At 58.1% G+C, this 15,734-nt stretch overlaps 2 protein-coding genes across 3 annotated transcripts in view; one reads left to right on the top strand and one right to left on the bottom strand.

Moving 5' to 3' along the window:
* The window catches only part of IFT140 (intraflagellar transport 140), a 75,889-nt gene that overhangs the window by 42,816 nt on the left and 17,339 nt on the right, over positions 1-15,734 (top strand). The window lies entirely within an intron of this gene.
* TMEM204 (transmembrane protein 204) lies at positions 133-15,311 on the bottom strand. 2 transcript variants are annotated; one of them, XM_035021901.1, is made up of 3 exons: positions 14,460-15,306; positions 10,264-10,419; positions 133-864 (listed from the first exon to the last, which is right to left on the bottom strand). In XM_035021901.1, the coding sequence occupies exons 1-3, from the start codon at positions 14,737-14,739 to the stop codon at positions 620-622; spliced, it is 681 nt and encodes a 226-aa protein (XP_034877792.1). In that variant the 5' UTR covers positions 14,740-15,306; the 3' UTR covers positions 133-619. The 2 variants fall into 2 exon arrangements, with proteins under 2 accessions (XP_034877792.1, XP_034877793.1); XM_035021902.1 differs by lacking the exon at positions 133-864 and adding an exon at positions 4,487-5,887 and having other exon boundaries at positions 14,460-15,311.

Below are 15,734 nucleotides of genomic sequence, written 5' to 3'. Positions count from 1 at the left end.
GTTCCCACCAGGTCTTGAAAAATGTACCAAGCCTTCTCTTCCTGCCAACCCACAAAAATGACAGAAAAATAGACCAACTTCTTTTCACCCGTGTGGCAGTATGATGGATAAAACACAAGTTTTACACAGTGGTGAAAAGTTTGCATTTTATTTTAACTTAGAAAAATAATCAGGAGCAAAACAGACATTAGGAACACAATCCTGTCATAAAGCCGTAACCATCTGATTGTAAATTCTGAGTCACTCAAGGAAGACCGCAGACAGTTCCAGAAAATCTTCCTGGGTATTCTGCTTTACCAAAGTAAATATGACCAAGGACCCACCGCTCAGCAGATACAGAATAAATTAATCCTAGGCCAAGATGCAGAACAAGCTGGCTGCCACTGTCCATGCACCTCAGCCGCTGGTCTCCTCCTTGGAATGTGCTCAGAAGTGAAGCCAAGTCATGGGTGCATCAGAAGGAGGTGGAGCAGGCAATATATAACCACATAATATATTTATATATAATATAGTAAACATAGCTGTGTATCGTACATGTATATATAGGAAACCCTATGAATCGCCCGCACAGACAGCCCTTCAGTTTCTATACTGTTTAGTTATAAAGTCCTGAGCAGGCTCAGCACGGTGACTCCACATACTCGTTGTCCAGCCCTCGGCGAAACCGTGCGGTCAGGGAGCGGCTGATGACAATCACCCGGGGCCCAATGCAGTCCTCTCTCCTGTGAAGAATGTTCCAGATGAGCATGGCAGCTGCCAGGGTGGCCAGAAGGCAGGCACCAATGTTCAGGTAGCAAGACCAGGACAGGTTGGTATACGGGCCGATTCTGTAGAATGTCACCAGCCCAATGACCAGGACAAAACCTGTAAACGAGAGAGAAGTGTTCAGAAAGCCTTACTTGGAGCCAGGAAGAGGACTGGAAATGGGCTGTTGAGCCCCACAGAAGCTCAGCTCCCAGCTCTTCCCTGCCGCCCTCAACGCCCCCCCCGCCCCCGCTCTGTCTGTCCCAGTGGGTGGTAGCCCGATTCACATGCCGCGCTTCAGTGTTGAGCTGCTTTGCGTTGGGCCTCTGTGTGCTTTTACGACCTTTGGGTGGCTGTGGAGAGACAGTGTGCGTCTACTTAATCCTGGCACGGAATAATTTCGGGGGGGTGCTCCACAAGAAAACAGCCTGGTCCCAGCGCACTCGTCCTTTGGTCTCCAGGGCTGGGCCATTTTCTTAGCTACCCTCCCCATGGAGGTGAACTGCTGCTCCCTGTCCCTCACCCCGAGACGAATCCAGCCTCAGCTCTGCATGAGCTCCTCCCCGGCGCCTAGAAGCACTTCATTCATTCAAGTGAAAGTAGACACAGAAGTCTAAGTCTTAAAAACAACTTAGAAACAACTCAGATTGGTATCTAACGCAGTCCTGTTCTTAGCAGTTTTCTTGTTCTTAGTGTTCGCTTCTAGAGCAGATAGAGATTTTCTTCACACCTCTGGAGTGCCTAGCGCCCACGTGCTCTGGGGAGGGGCAGACAGGGCTGCAGACACGGCCAGTTCTCTTGCTGTTGCCTCCCCTCGCCTCTGCACCCTGCACCTGGTCCTACAGTTTCCCTCGCACCTCCACATCCCCTCCTCCTGCTTCCCCTCCACAGCCTTCTCTTCTGACGGTGGACAGAGTCCTGCGCAGGCCTCACGTTGTTAGCACTTAGCATCACGGTGTCACTTCCTGTCACGGTTTGTTAGTTCTTGCAATAGGAAAGCCAGAGTTCGTGCCCAGGACCTGTCGGCTAGGATAACAGGGCACTGATGTTTGCTAGAGTTCAGGGCCGAGTCGGGGCCGGGAGCCCCAAAGGGACAGAGGAAAGGCCCTGCTGTCCTGCTGCCTAGGAGGCTGGTCCAGTGCAGCCCTCCAACCCCTCCGCCAGGAGGGGCCGGACGAGGCAGATGAGGTAGGAAGGAGGCGCAGTGCTGAGTGGGAGCTATGGCTGTCGAGGGTGAGGGGGCCGGGCAGAAGCAGAGGTGGGGCAGCCCAGGGAGCACCCCACCCTCTGCGGTGGTGACCTGGGGGGAGCTGTTTCTTGGAACCCAATGTACCTGATGAGGACAAAGTCTCTCGCAGTGGTCCGGACGGAAGCCTCCCGCCCCTCCTGGACTCGTCCCTGTCCCTGCCTTGGGCTTTGGCCAGGCCAGCCTCCTGCTGCAGTCCCTCCCCCTGCCCTGCGCTCTGACATCCGTCCGTCTGTTCATGCTGGTCCCTCCGTTCCCCACAGCCTCCCCTGCTTTCCTCAGGAAACCAGATCATGCACGACCCCTGTGGCCCCAGAGCTGAGCCGCAGTGATGTCAGCTCATGGTTCTGGAAACTGTTATAAACTAGTGTGGGGTGAGGGGTTGGGGGAGGCCTGAGCTCTCACAAGCACAAGCAGTTCGGTCTCATCATCACTGTACCATCCAGAAAGTATGAATTAAACATTTATCCACCTCAGTCACGTGCTAAACAACAGCGGCGGTGACTAATCTCCGCATTAATTCTCTGCAGTACTTCGTGGAGCTTTTTATACCCAGAAAGCTTCTGGATACTTCCTTTCTGTTAAAAATAACTAATTCTCTTTGTCATGTACACTGACAGAAAGAAACTTCTGGCATTTCTTTCTCTCCCAGTGAAGAGCATGTCCCTTGCCCACAGTTCTGTGGTACCGAGGTTTGCATTCATGGGAAAAGGAGTGATAGTCCATTTTGTGCCATGAAAATGAAAATACTTCCTGTGTCCCCTCATATTTCTGTGTCTTTGGGCATTTTTTGTCAGCCAAGGGAGCTTGTCATGCCTTGTTTCAATAGGACTCAGCAGGACGGGGCGGGCGGGGACATGCTGGCCGGTGCCTGAGGTCACAGCAAGGGGGCTGTGTCTGGGGGACGGGTGTTTGCTGCGAGGTCAGTGGTAGCCTTCGGGCAGGGAGCCAGGCTGAGCGGAGAGGGCACTGCCTGCAGGGCACAACAGTGGGGACCAGTGCAGTGGGCAGGAAGTCACCGCGATGGCTTCCGTGGTCCAAGTCTGTTCGCCCTTTGCCAAGCATCCTTTGGGGTTGCACTGGTTACAGGAACGTTTAAAAATCTGATATGCAGCCTGAGCCCCAGTTCTGCGACATCATTCATTGTGGGGGTGTATGCAGGGGTGAACAGCCTCGCCCCAGCCCCACAGCTAACTGGGGTTGGCTGACCGCACTGATGAGTAGAGACAGGGCACCATGAAGTCCATTATGAGACATTTCTGTGAAGACCGGGGCAGAGCTGGTCCAGAGCTGGAAGGAGCCAGGCACCCTTGCCTGCCACAGCCAGAAAGGACAAGGCCCCTGTGTTGCTCAGGTGCAGGGCACTGTGGGCTGTGTGCCTTTGCCTGGCCTCAGATCTCTGCCCCCGTCTCCATCTCGGTTAGCGGTGTGGCCACACCAGCCCCTGTCCACTCCTCGAGGATGCCGAGTTCCATCCTCTCCCGGCCTTTGCTGGTGCTGCTAGCCCTGTGCTTGACCAGCCCTGGGGAGGGGGCTGCCGGCAGCACTCAGCCTGGAGGTCCAGTCACAAGTCGGCCCATCGCAGCTCGGGCTTGGCCCGTCCCCTGCTGGCGACCCTGTGGCTGGAGGGCGCCCCCCCCACCCCCGCTCCAGCTCTGCCTCCCAAAGGGTCGTCCAGGAATCACCTAGTGAATTATCTGAGACAAACCCAGATAGATCCCATGGTGTGGAATTGAATGCAGTGTGGGCCTCTGGGAAAGCTTTAGAGTGACCAAGCCCATCGGGGACAGGGCCTGTTCGCCATGATTGTGTCGCTCAGGGTTGGAGCCGCGGCAGGACGTACTGGTCCCCAGGCTGTTCGCTAGTTTCCATGCGCATGTGCTCAGCACAGCTGTTCGCACTGCACGGAGGACTTGTAGTGTGTGCGTGGCGGAGGCATGCTTGACTCGTCCTGGGGGAGCTGGTGTTCTTCTTAGAGTGGGGAAGATTAAATTTACCCGCACAGCGTGGTGCTCCAGGTCACAGAGTCACCAGATCCAGTATGGTGAGCACGGGCCGGGGAGTCCTGGACAGGCCCGCCCAGACCCTGCCAGAGAGTGGTGTTGGCTGGGCCTTTGACACCAGGAGATCCCATTGTAGGGACACTCTGAACCAGGCAGTGAAAATGTTCACTCATGGGACCAGTCGACAAAGCGCGTGGGCAGAGTAGCTGCTGGCTTCCAGAGCGCCACGCAGCACCGCCACACTGGGGCCTGGCCAATGGCAAGACGTGGGGCCCTGTCCTGTGTCTGTATTGGCCAGCACCACAGGGTTACTTGTTTTCTTAAGGTCAGTATCATATAATGGTATATTGTTGAGCATAGGGTAGGCTATTATTTTGTTGCTGTCTTTGTGTATTACGTCCTCCCTCATGTTTGGCTCTGTTGCCCACAATGTGCCCAAACTCAGAGCGTGGAGCTACTTTGATGTTGAGAGTAAGGTTTTTCATATTACAGATGGAAGAACAGGCGGGGGTGGGTAGATTGATTAGAGAATATGAACTCACAGGTGCACAAACAAGCTGAGCACAACTACCCACATCCCGCAAGGTGATGGATCAGTGTCAATGCAGAGCCTGACAGACGGAGTTTCAGAGAGTCTGTCCGTCTGGAGCACTACTGACCGCCCGACAGTAAGCGGCCCCGGGCAGGTTTCCAGCACCGTCCATGGTGCGTCTCACCTCTCTGGCCTGCTCTTCACAGGCTGCACCTCACTTGGCTCTTTTTTCTAGGAGAAGTAGAAAAGAACGTCTAGTTCTATATCCTTATGTGAAAAAAGGTTTAAAGAATTCACATTTATGTGACTTATTCTGTGTAAAGACCCATGTTAGTTTTTGCTTTGTTTCAGTTCAACTTAGAACACATATAGTCAGAGAAAGGGCTTGACTCCCCAACATTAAAAAAAACTAATTTAGGAAAAGCCTTTCCTGATCAGGAAGATACCGGGAACCTACTAGAACAACGGCGCAAGAACAAGTGGACCCCGCCCGGGCCACTGGGGGTGGCACAAACTGCACAGACAAGTGGCACATGGGGATCTCCCGTGTGTGCATGTCAGCAGTGAAAAGCCGCGGGGACATAGACAGGCTCGTGGCCTCGCTGGCCACCTCCAGCCTCCGCCTGGGCACTGGGTAACTGCCATTACGTAGACATTCTTCTGAAATCCAACTTGCTGTTTGCTTCATGAAATTCTCCTGCTGGAGGGGAGAGGAGGGGTATGGGAAGTAGACCCGGGCCAGGCTGGCCTTATTAAATATTAACTCATGGGACCAGTCAACAAAGCGACTGGATGTGCCAGAGACTTGGGCTTCCCCATCTCTGGCACATCCTGGTGTGGAGACCCCCTCAGAATTGTCCCAGAGACTTTTTTCCCAAGACTTCCCAGTGATGTTCATGTTTGTCCAGAAACAAATGCAAGGGGAGACTTTGAGCAAACACCCTGAATTCTGCCTGTGGAGTCAATTCCATCCTCATGAATTTCTGTTTCCAAAGCAAACAGCCCCTTCCTGTGAGCTGGCCACGCGGGCTCTATGAATCACAGCTCAGCCTGCAGAGCGTCCCTTTCCTCTCGCTTCCTTCCTGCCTGCTTCCGAGGGCTCCAGTGCCTGTCACAGGGCCTTCCTGTTGGGGTGACGGTCAAGCACACGCAGGTGGTATAAGGAGAGACCGTGGGGCTGAACCCTGAACCTTCACACAGCACACCTGCTTCACGTTGCGCCTGTGACAGCTTCCAGAGAGAGTATTCACAGAGCAAACTCGCTCTTGGCCCGTGTCAGGGCACAGCCGTGGTTGGGATGTCCCAGCATCTGTGAGCCGCAAAGTGATGGGATCCACGTGTTCCTCCCCAGTGGGAGGGATTCTGGGAAAGGAAAAGCCAAACGTACAGCGGACCTGGTCATGTTTCCACAGAACTGAAGCTCCCAAATGATGCCTGACATGCTGTCACTCTAAGCACAGAGGACATGGAAGTGAAGGGAAAACACAGGGTACGTTTGGGGTACAGACCGGCGCCAGGGAAGCAGGTGCCAAAGACAGAAAAGCACGTTGTCCAGACCAAGCAAGCACCACCCTATTGTGAAAAACAGAAAGTTGTATATTCCTATGAGAAGAACAGCAGAATCCCCACTGGCTCATGAGATGCCAAGACAGCTGCCGCTTATCAACCCAACTGCCCCGTGAAGGTCCAACGACATGAGCATTCTCAGGGGCACAGAGTACTTAGCGTGTTTTAAGTTTTGCCATCATAAGAAAAAATATTAGGATTTCCAGAAGCCAGAGACGAGGAGCCCAGGAGCTTCTGCGGTGATTCTGCTCCCACGGTAGTCCCGCTAGAGCTTGGGAGGCTTTGTGTCAGGAGGAGGGCCGGGCCGGGAGTGGGCTAGTGAGGGCTGGCATCCACCAGCTATAGGACATGTGTGGTGCAGGGACAGCACTCTGAAGGGCCAAGTGCCAGAGCTGCACACCTGTGAGTTCTCACTGGCTTGGGAGCATGGCGTGAGCTCAGTCGGGCCTGCTGGTCAGCCTCCCCAAAGGAGGTGAGGAGTCGTTGGCTAGGGTTCCCGAGGAGAGCCCGATACCATCTCAGAGGCACTCAGAACACAGCAGAGAGCGGAGGCCTCTGCAAGTCGGCTGTATGTTTGTACTTGAACTAGACCTGTTTGTGATGGCAATCGCGCTTTAAGAAGAACCGTAAATCTGAGCAAGCTGCAGGGTCACTCAGATGATTGACAAGGAGCCTGGACTAACGTTCTGCACACATGGAGGTAGGCCAGCAACAGAGCCTGGAATAACCATGAGATTGTCCCCCCAAAAAATGTTCGCCTGGGACCCAGTTGGGTCAGTCAGTCCTGCACAGCCAACAGCCAGGGCCCAGGGCCGTAAGCACCTGAAGAGCCACAGGACGGTCACACTTAGGAAATTTTGGAGACACCCGCTGCTCGGCTCTGAGCAAAGAGCGGTGTGGCGTCCCCAGCAGGCCCACAGGGGGAGGTCAGGGTGGTCACAGCGGCAGGCATGATGGAGCCGCCACCGGCCGGTTGGCCCCAGCTCTCTGGCTGCACAGGAGCTAGGGATGAGGTGGCTCATCCAGGGCCTCAGAACCTGATGCGGCACCTAGATGTCCCAGGACTGCATAGGAGCCTCACCCCGAGGTGCCCGCCAGGCACGCTGCCTGCTGAATCGGCCCTCGGCGGTCTGCTCTGCCCCAGGCGTCACTCAGGTGTGTGACGCAGGGTCCAACGCATCTGCAGTAAGCAGGCCAGGATGACCGTGCGCCTTTGTTCACACAGCAGTGAGACCAGACTCGGACGAGCAGAAGTTGGCCAAAGCAAGAGAGTAAAGGACAGAGGACGGGTCTGCAGAGCCAGCCTCCAGGAGCCCATATGGGAACGTGGCTGTGGTAGGGGGCTGCTTGCACTTGGGTGGGGGTCGGCCCAGTGGCCACCGCACGGGCAGGTCCTCATCGCAGCCCCGATGGGAGCCGTTGCCACAGGGAAAATGGGGGTTGCATGCAGATGTTCAGCTTGTAGAGGTGGAGTAAGAGACAGAAAGTAATCTTTTCAACTTCAAGGTAAATTAAAATTACACTTGGAAGCTTCTGCAAGGAAGCTGGAAACTGCTGGGTGTGACTTTGTGAACAGAATGCAGCAGGTGGAATGGCTGGCGGGACCTGTTTGAGGACAGCAGCTTCGGGGCCCTGCACGTCCCTACGACAGGGTCCCTCAGAGGAGCAAGTATGAGGAGCAGGGCCCGGTGCCTGGATGGGAAGAACGGCGGGCAGGCGGGGAGTCGCCATCCTTGCTGGGTTCCAGCCTGCCCGGCCTCCCCGCCTCCCCATGAATTCGTCAGCACCTTCTCTCCCCGCTGCCCACCCTCTGGCCCCAGCACTGGGGACTGAAGGTTTGCTTGCATAACAGGTACCAGCAGGCATTTCCCCTCCTGGGACAGGATATCCCGGCGCCCTTCAGTCTCTCTCCCTGACTGTTTAAAGCAGACCGGAGCACAGGAAAAAACCTAACTCTAAAATTAGCAGTGTGGTGGAAGAAAGACACATGGCTGCATTCTGTACTGTTTGTCAATGAAACAAGTCTAAACAGGGCCAAGTGCATTTCCTTTTTGGGCAAAACAGACCTGCGGGAGTGATGGTGGGACGCCTCCAGGAGAAGCCTCCTGGAGAAGCCTGCAGAACCGGTGCTCCTGGCTTTTCCCGTCAGCCTGTACCGGTCTGATGGTGTGTGAGCAGAGGCTGCCCCGGTCTGGGGACAGCCAGGAGAGAGCACCCCCGCCCCACAGCCAGGACAGGCCCCAGGACGCCCCAGGGCTGCCGCCAGACAGCTCCCGTTTCCTTCACAGGGCTCCCCCATCCCCACTTGCTCGAAAATATATGATTTGGAAGCAACACTGTCTTGTTCTGAAATGAGGGTTCGTAGGAAGTAAGATGTCCGTTTGACACCAAACCCACAGTCTCTCTCCCAATAATTCTAAATTAAAAATGCCGTGGTCCATTTATTCTGCTGCAAGGAGTTATTTTCAGAATCAAGAGCTGTTCCTTTCATTTCTTCAATGCCTGAATATCTGTTCCTAATTTTCCACTTCCTTCTGGAGGGAATAGAGTTTCAGATAAGCCCATGCGATAGAAAGTGGGCAGCCTCAGTGAGGTTGAGGACCCCATTTCTGCCTTATGGCCCTAAGGTCAGCGGAGGGCAGAGGAGTGATTTTCTGAACGGTCACTGTCCTCTGGGATGTGCATGTTTTTACCCACCTCCCTGGATAAGGGAAGGAGGCCGAGGTGGTCAGAGACCCCGTCTCACCCACATCTCCTTCCTTCTCAAGACCGGCCCTGTGGGGGCAGACGGGATGCGCCCAGCCCCAGTTCCCGCGGATTGCAGGTGACAGAGCCAAGGCGCCTGTCCAGCTCCCTCGGCCCCACAGCTGCTCTTTTCCTGCAAACCGTCTGGTCGGCCCTGGGTGCTCCCAGACCCCGCGGACGACCCGGCCGTGGGGAAGTGACTGGCCCAGGACCACCCGCCTTCTATTAAAAGGCACAGGAAGGCCTGTTTCCAATTCCTGATTCCCACCCGGCTCACTTTCCAGCATGTGAATTCCTGCCAGTCTGTCAGCCTCATTCTCCAGAAAGATAAGGGCCGGGGGCCATTATTCCCAGAATGGTTCACTTCAGACTTCCTGCAGTTTCTCTTCCTGGGTCTGCTGGAACTGTACCTTCAGTGTTGGGGCATGCTGCCATTCCCCAGCAGTGGGAGAGGCAGGTGGGTCGGCTGATCACATCCCCACACCCCAGCCCACGTCATTCCCGCGCAGGACCTCCACTCACACGCTCGCCAGTAGGCAGCAGAAAACCCGAACGTCCCCAGGTGAGCTGGCAGGAAGGAGGCGTAGGGGAGGGGAAACCAGCAGAGAAGACCCCCCGGGGTCATGTGAATAGCTTCTGTGGTTTCCATGGCCACTTGTGCACAACTTCCCGAAACAATCCTATCTCTCGTTTACGCCGCCGCTGCCATCATTCTCAGCCTTCCGACACCAAGGGTGTGCCCGCGCCCTTTCTCAGTTCACGCTACAGCCGCCCCCAAGGCCCGGCCGGTGTGGCCTCCCACCCTGTTCTTGTGGCAGCATGGGCTGTTGGGTGTGGGAGCCAGGACAGGCCGGTGCGCTCAGGAGCTAACGTGTCCTCCATGCTTTGTGCTGCTCATGAGGAAGGGCCTGCCGCTGACCCCGGCCGGGTCCCAGGAAGCTGCATTGTTCAAGGAGCGTGCAAATGAGCTTGGCTGGACCCTCATGCTCGCCCTGACCTCCCCGTTCACACAGCGTTAGTGGGGAAGGTGAGGTGGCGGAGGTGCGGGCTCAGGTGGGGGCTCTCCCCCTGCCCGTGGCAGGCTGCTGCACCATCACTGGGGGGGCTTGACCCCAGGCCACCAGCCACATCAGCTGCAGACAGGCAAAGACATAGCAGATGCCGCAGACTTCAGAAAGCAAGCACGTGAGCCTAGAGCGCCAGCACGCGGAGCACCCTGTCTTACAGCAGGAGAGGGCGGGAGCCCAGGTGCTCGCTGCAGCCTCAGTGCCCCCACCTGTGGTTCTGTCTCACTTCTGCCCACGGTGAAAGGTGGGAGGGTGACCCACGGGAGTCGTGGTGACATTAAAAGACCGCAGCGGGCCTGCCAGCCCCATGCGACCAAGTGTGTGGCCGCCCTGCCTGCCCAGGGCCCCAGGGGTACTCACTTGCCAGCTGGAACGCGGCAGCCATGGCCTCCTCCCAGCACTGCGAATCAGGAGACAGCAGGGGCAGGCCTGCCAGCCCCAGGACGAAGGTGAGCTGTCCCGCAGCGAGCGCTGCCGTGGCCACCAGGTTGCAGGCGCGCATCATGTCGAACTGCACTGTGGGAATTACAGGGGACAAGACAGGTGGTTAGCTCGGGCAGCTCCTGCCTCCATCTGTGCCCGGGGCCTCACCAACCTGCCCTCCCTGCCCTGTGCTCTCCACTCCCCCGGGTGGCGGAGGGGGGTTCGCAGTGCTGGCGTGAGAGGCCTGTGGACAGACACAGCTTCCCCGTGTGCTGGGCGGCAGGGCGCCAGCCTGCAGGAGCGTGCCCGCCGTGACACCTGGCCCCAGCCGGCTGCCGTGTCTGCGCCCTGGTGTCTGTGACTGTTGCCCTTCATAATTAGCGCCTGAGGAGCCCGGAGTGAACCGACGTGTTGCACCACTCCCCGCCCCAGGCCTGGCTCCTCCTGCCTGTCAGGAGTCAAGCACCTTCCTCCTCCCCATTGTCTTTCACAGGCTCAGGGCTCTTGCCCTTTGCAGATCCCAGGCCTTTCCCTGAGGCCAGCGGCGCAGACAGGAGCAGGGCCAAACACCAGAGGCCTGGCTGCTGGGAAGTCAGGGTGGCCCTGAGGGCAGATCGGGGCCGTTGGAGGATGACAGTCCCCACCTGCCCAACTTCTTCATCGGGCCGAACTGGCGGCTGCTTTTGCCCTATCTGGCCGTGTAGATGAGCTGTGTGGACAGTGAGCATGGTTGGCGCTATGCTCTCTCACCGGCTTTTCTCCCCAATACCGCTTTCTTGCCCAGCGGGCTTCACTCCCATGGGCTGAGAGCTCATACTGTGCTCTTGAGAGTAGCTGCAGATCGTTCCTGCCATTGATAGAAACCCTGACGCTCGTCTGATTCAGTAAACGCCTGGGGTGCCAGAGGCCAGGCCTGGCGAGTGCGGGGCTCCTGGCGCTGGGGTGGCAGCGGGGCCTGGCTGGGGAAGGCGCCAGCACCCACATTTCCTTACCTCCCCCGCTTGAGGTGGCAGCTCAGGCTGAGAGCCAGGCTTCAGGTCAATTTGCCGGAAACTTGCTGGCTGCCCAGGCAGTCTTCGTGGTGGAACCCAAGGTGCAGCCAGCCTGACCAGTGGCCGCACGTGCATGCAGGACACCAAACTGGTCCTGCTGTCAGGACGGATCAGGCTCCAGGCAGGTCCTTCCCGTGCGCTGAAGACTGGCCGACCTGCCTTCTTGTGGAGGCCCTGCTCTTCATATGCTCTTTCTGGGGTCTTCACACCCCACGTTCTTTGCAGTTAGTTTTACCAATATGTGACCACACAGAGATTCTTGTAGCCTCAGAGGTGGTCGGATATGGGAGATAGGTGTGACCTCAGAGATGAGGGGCGGTAAACATTCTGGGCACTCGGGTTCAGGGCCGGCCCAGGGAAGTGCAAGGTTCCCCAGCGCAGCCTTGCAGGCCAGGCAAGGAAAGTCTCGCACACAGGGGAGTGGCCTGCCCTCCCGCTCCCTCCGCCCAGCTCTCTGTCCTTCCTGGTGCACAGCTGAAGCCACACACCCTGGCCACCAACAGCCCCCTATGGCATCCTCACCCCATCAGCCTCCAGCCCCATGAATGTGAAGATGTGGGAGGGTGAAGGATAAAGCAGTGACAGCCCACAGACCCACCACCTGCCTGAGAAGACTGCCCTGTGGGCCACGATCCCTCTGCCAGCCACCTGGAGGGGACCTGCAACAGGGGAGGGGGTGCACGTTTGACAGGCGGTGATCACCATGCATGTAGCCTGGGCAGCGGCACCCCACAGGAATGTGGCATGAGGGTCTGTGGCCGGGCAGGCCCAGTGCCCTTTGTCTGCCTCGGTGGTCAGAGAGCAGTGACCCCCTCCGGGCCAGGTGCTCAAGGTTTAACTGCATGTTTACTCACCCCTTACTTGTTTTAGAAAAGGAGGTTAGGGCGCCTGACAGAATGTCTGGAATTTGGAAAGATGAGAAACGCCCAGAGAGCAAGTCTGACCGGGACTGGGTTGGGAGTTCTCCTCGGGCCAGAGGAGGACCTCACGTCTGCCGAATCCCCATGGCGCCTCACAGCGAGGAAAGCCTCCTGAGCAGGGATAACCGTCACGATCGCCGCATGCAGCCCAGTGAGGCGGGCAGGAAGAGCCCCCCCAGTCCTGGAGGACAGGACCCCGCGTGTCACTGAGGACCCCTGCAGCAGAGTCCCCTGACGCAGGGCAGAACGTCAGGTGGTGCTCCGTGAGCACGGAGTGGCTCGGACTCTGGGCTCTGCTGGGCGTTGCCAGGACCCTGAGAGCAGAGCAGACAAGCATGACCCCCATCCCTGGGCTGCCCCCCCACCTGCCACAACATCTGGAGACTAGGACAGCCTGACTCTAGCACCCGAGATGGGGAGCTTGGGATGGATCGAGTCAGGCCTGCGGCCACACACTGGCCTGTAACGGATCGAGATGACTGCGGAGCATGCGGGGTGGAGGGGTGTTCAGCGCTGAGCCAGCATGAATTTGAGCAGGGCACCACCCGCTCCCTCCTCCCCCATCCCTACACCAGCGGAGTGATGGCACAGAGGGCCGGGGTTTTCCCTGGGAGCTGGTCTGACGTGAGGCGGCAGGTGCTGGGGCCCCTGCACAGATTAGCCTGGTGCGCTGCATCCTGCAGCTCGTGCACACGGACCAGGCAAGAAGTGGGTCAGCAGCTCAGTCTCCCGCACGAGAACCTTCCACACTGTTTCCTTTGCTTGGGGCAAATACTGACGCCCAGAGGTTACGGCTCAGCTGCCATGGATGCGTTACCAGTGGTGAGGATGTTGTAGAAGTCGTACAAAGAGCTTGTCAAATCGTGGGAGGGACCACAGGCGGGTGGCCAGGTGGGAAGGCGTTCTGGAGACAAGCACATCCCCACCCTGTGTACCCTCCTGGCCTCAGCAAGGGTCAGAGGGTATGGGCGCCCAGGGAGGGCCCCTGCTTGACAGGGAGGCCTGGGCTGGGGGTGCTCTGTGGGTCAGGGCAGCGCAGAGCCCACACTAGAGCCTCAGGGTCGATGGCTTGCATGACTCCTCAGGACAGTCCCAGGACCCAGCAAGTCCCCTGGGATCCAAGGTCAGCTGTGCTGAGTTTTGAGTTTGTGGAAAAGTTTGAAAGCCCTGCTTGCCAGACACAGCCCATCCCCAACAGAAGACCCCCAGGCTACATGGCAAGGGGCTCTGAGTGGACAGCCTGGGGTTGCCTCCCCCCAGGGACCGGGCCGAGCACATGTCTCCTGCAGCCTCCATCTCTTTGTGGAATTGGACGCCACCTCCACCCCGGCTCCCTCGTGGGTCAGGGCTCCAAGCACGTGGCAGGTGGGGACATTCCCACCCCGAGCACAGAGCTTTTCTGTGCTGCTTGAGGACCTTGTGGACACCCTCTGAGAGCAGTTAGCAAAAGCCCTGCCAAAGCCTCACATTCTCGAAAGGATGAGCTCTGTCACCTGTCCATCTGTGAGTTAGACTCTTGTCAACAGCTTCAAAGAGGCAGCTCGGGGAGACCTCTGCCTGTCAGCTGCTGTGACCACGTCGATGACACGTTCAGTGACAAATGTCTCACTGTGAGCCTTCCCACCCACACACTCAAACCTGACCCCACGGTCAAAGTCCACTTCCCACCTTCTAGAGCAGCCAACAGACCCAGCCGCCAGCGACCAGCCAGGGCCAGGACAAGACCGCGAGGGGCTCTGCTCTCAAGAGCTGCTGCTCTGAGCCCCTTCGCTGCCCCCGTGGCTGGTCTCCTCTCGGAAGTCCTGCCTCGATGACCCTGACAACTGTGGAGTGAAGTCGGAACTCAGCCACGTGTTTTTAAGCTTCTTGTTTATTTTACTAACGAGGTGTATTTTCCAAGAAAAGCAGATCTTCCTTGATCTGGTTAGTGGGTCTGCCGTTTCCCTATGTGTGGAGGCAGAGAAAAGCCCAACACTCGCACGGGAAGAATTCTGTCCTAAAGGAGCCGGGGCAGGTCTGGGCACCGCCGGGAGGGTGGGCGCAGAGCTCAGGGCTCGCCTGGGTTGCCGGTCACCAAACACGCGCCCCGTGTTCACCTTATGCCATCAGAGCTTGCAGGCCCTGACCGCCCTAAAGGAGGCATAAAGATAAGCAGACTTACGTTTGACGGTGCCTCGAGCCTCCTGGAAGCCTGCCGCTTCAGAGCCCCAGCTCAGAGCTTCACAGTCCCGAGCGTCCGCCTGCCCTGGCCGGGCCCCAGGGCTCGGCCCTCCCCGGGCCCTGTCCACCAGCCAGCAGGACTTCCACAGCCCCACGCTCCGCTTGCGCCCATCCTCCAGCGTCTGGTACACCCAGTTGGGGGTGAAGGCCGCCACGTTGTTGAGGACAAGAGAGACCAGGGCCACCAGCGCTGCTGTGGCCACCAGTTTCTGGACAGTCATCGCCGACTGCCGGTGCTGTCCCTTGTCGTGGAGAAAGTCCCAGTCCCGGTCAGCTGCTGTGGCCAGGGAGAGCCGAGACCAGCTAGGGGCTGCTAGAGGACATCACCGCTCATTCTCAGTGGCATCGGGAAGGCCCATGTGACAGGTGCAGGTGAGCTCACCTCAGGCCCTCCCTACCCTCCCTCCTGCACCTGGAGCAGGGCCAGGCCTGAGTTGCAGCCAGCCTCTCGGCCCATCCCGGGGAATAAGCCGGGGCACCAGCGAGAGTCCAGAGTCGTGCGTGCGCCGTCTTCTTGGGAAGCAAGGCCTCTCCTTCCCACAAGAAACAGGAGAGGTGGGCAGCAGTGTGGGGGTCTGTCTCACCTCACTGCTTAGAACCAGCACCACAGAGCAAAACCAGCCGCCAGGCTCTGAGCAGGGCCGGGGGTTAGCTGTGCCGGGAGCGGTTCAGCCTCTCACTGCGGGAGCCCCTGCCCTGTGCCTCTGCCACGAAACAGCCGGTCCTGGAAAGCAGCGAGCCTGCTGCAGGGAGGTGCATGTGCGTGTGTGTCTGTGTGTGCGCGCGCGTGTGCGGCCCCCCCTCCGCAGAGAGGAAATGGTTGTTTTTGAGGCTGTTTTTTGTGAGCTGGTTGGAGGGCGTAGCCAACTGCAACAAATAGCAGCCAAGCCACGGCAGCCAGACTCTAACAGGATGTGTTTCCTGATAGGAAAGCAGGGAGGCCTTCTCAAGTCCTGCTCCAGGACCCTCCTCCCCTGCCCTCCCCACCTTCCTTTCCCAAGGGCAAGGCCTGGGGTGCCAGCCCACAGCAGACCCGTGGTCCCACCTGTGTGTCTTGGATCCTGCCAGCCTGGTGCTCAGGTACCACAGAACAGCCCCAGAGGCGGACAGTGGCCACGGAGCATGTTCCTGCCCTGGGCCCGGGGCCTGAGTGGGCAGGATGCTGGTGGCCAGTCACCCACAGCCATCCGCTGGTTCCCCCAGCACGTAGGCGCCC

This window comes from Mirounga leonina, unplaced genomic scaffold, assembly GCF_011800145.1.
Source record: "Mirounga leonina isolate KUSES-001 unplaced genomic scaffold, KU_Mleo_1.0 Mir_175, whole genome shotgun sequence".
NCBI classification, from domain to species: Eukaryota; Metazoa; Chordata; class Mammalia; order Carnivora; family Phocidae; genus Mirounga; species Mirounga leonina.
Note: the sequence above shows the minus strand (reverse complement) of the source record. Positions and strands in the feature narration are given on the sequence as shown.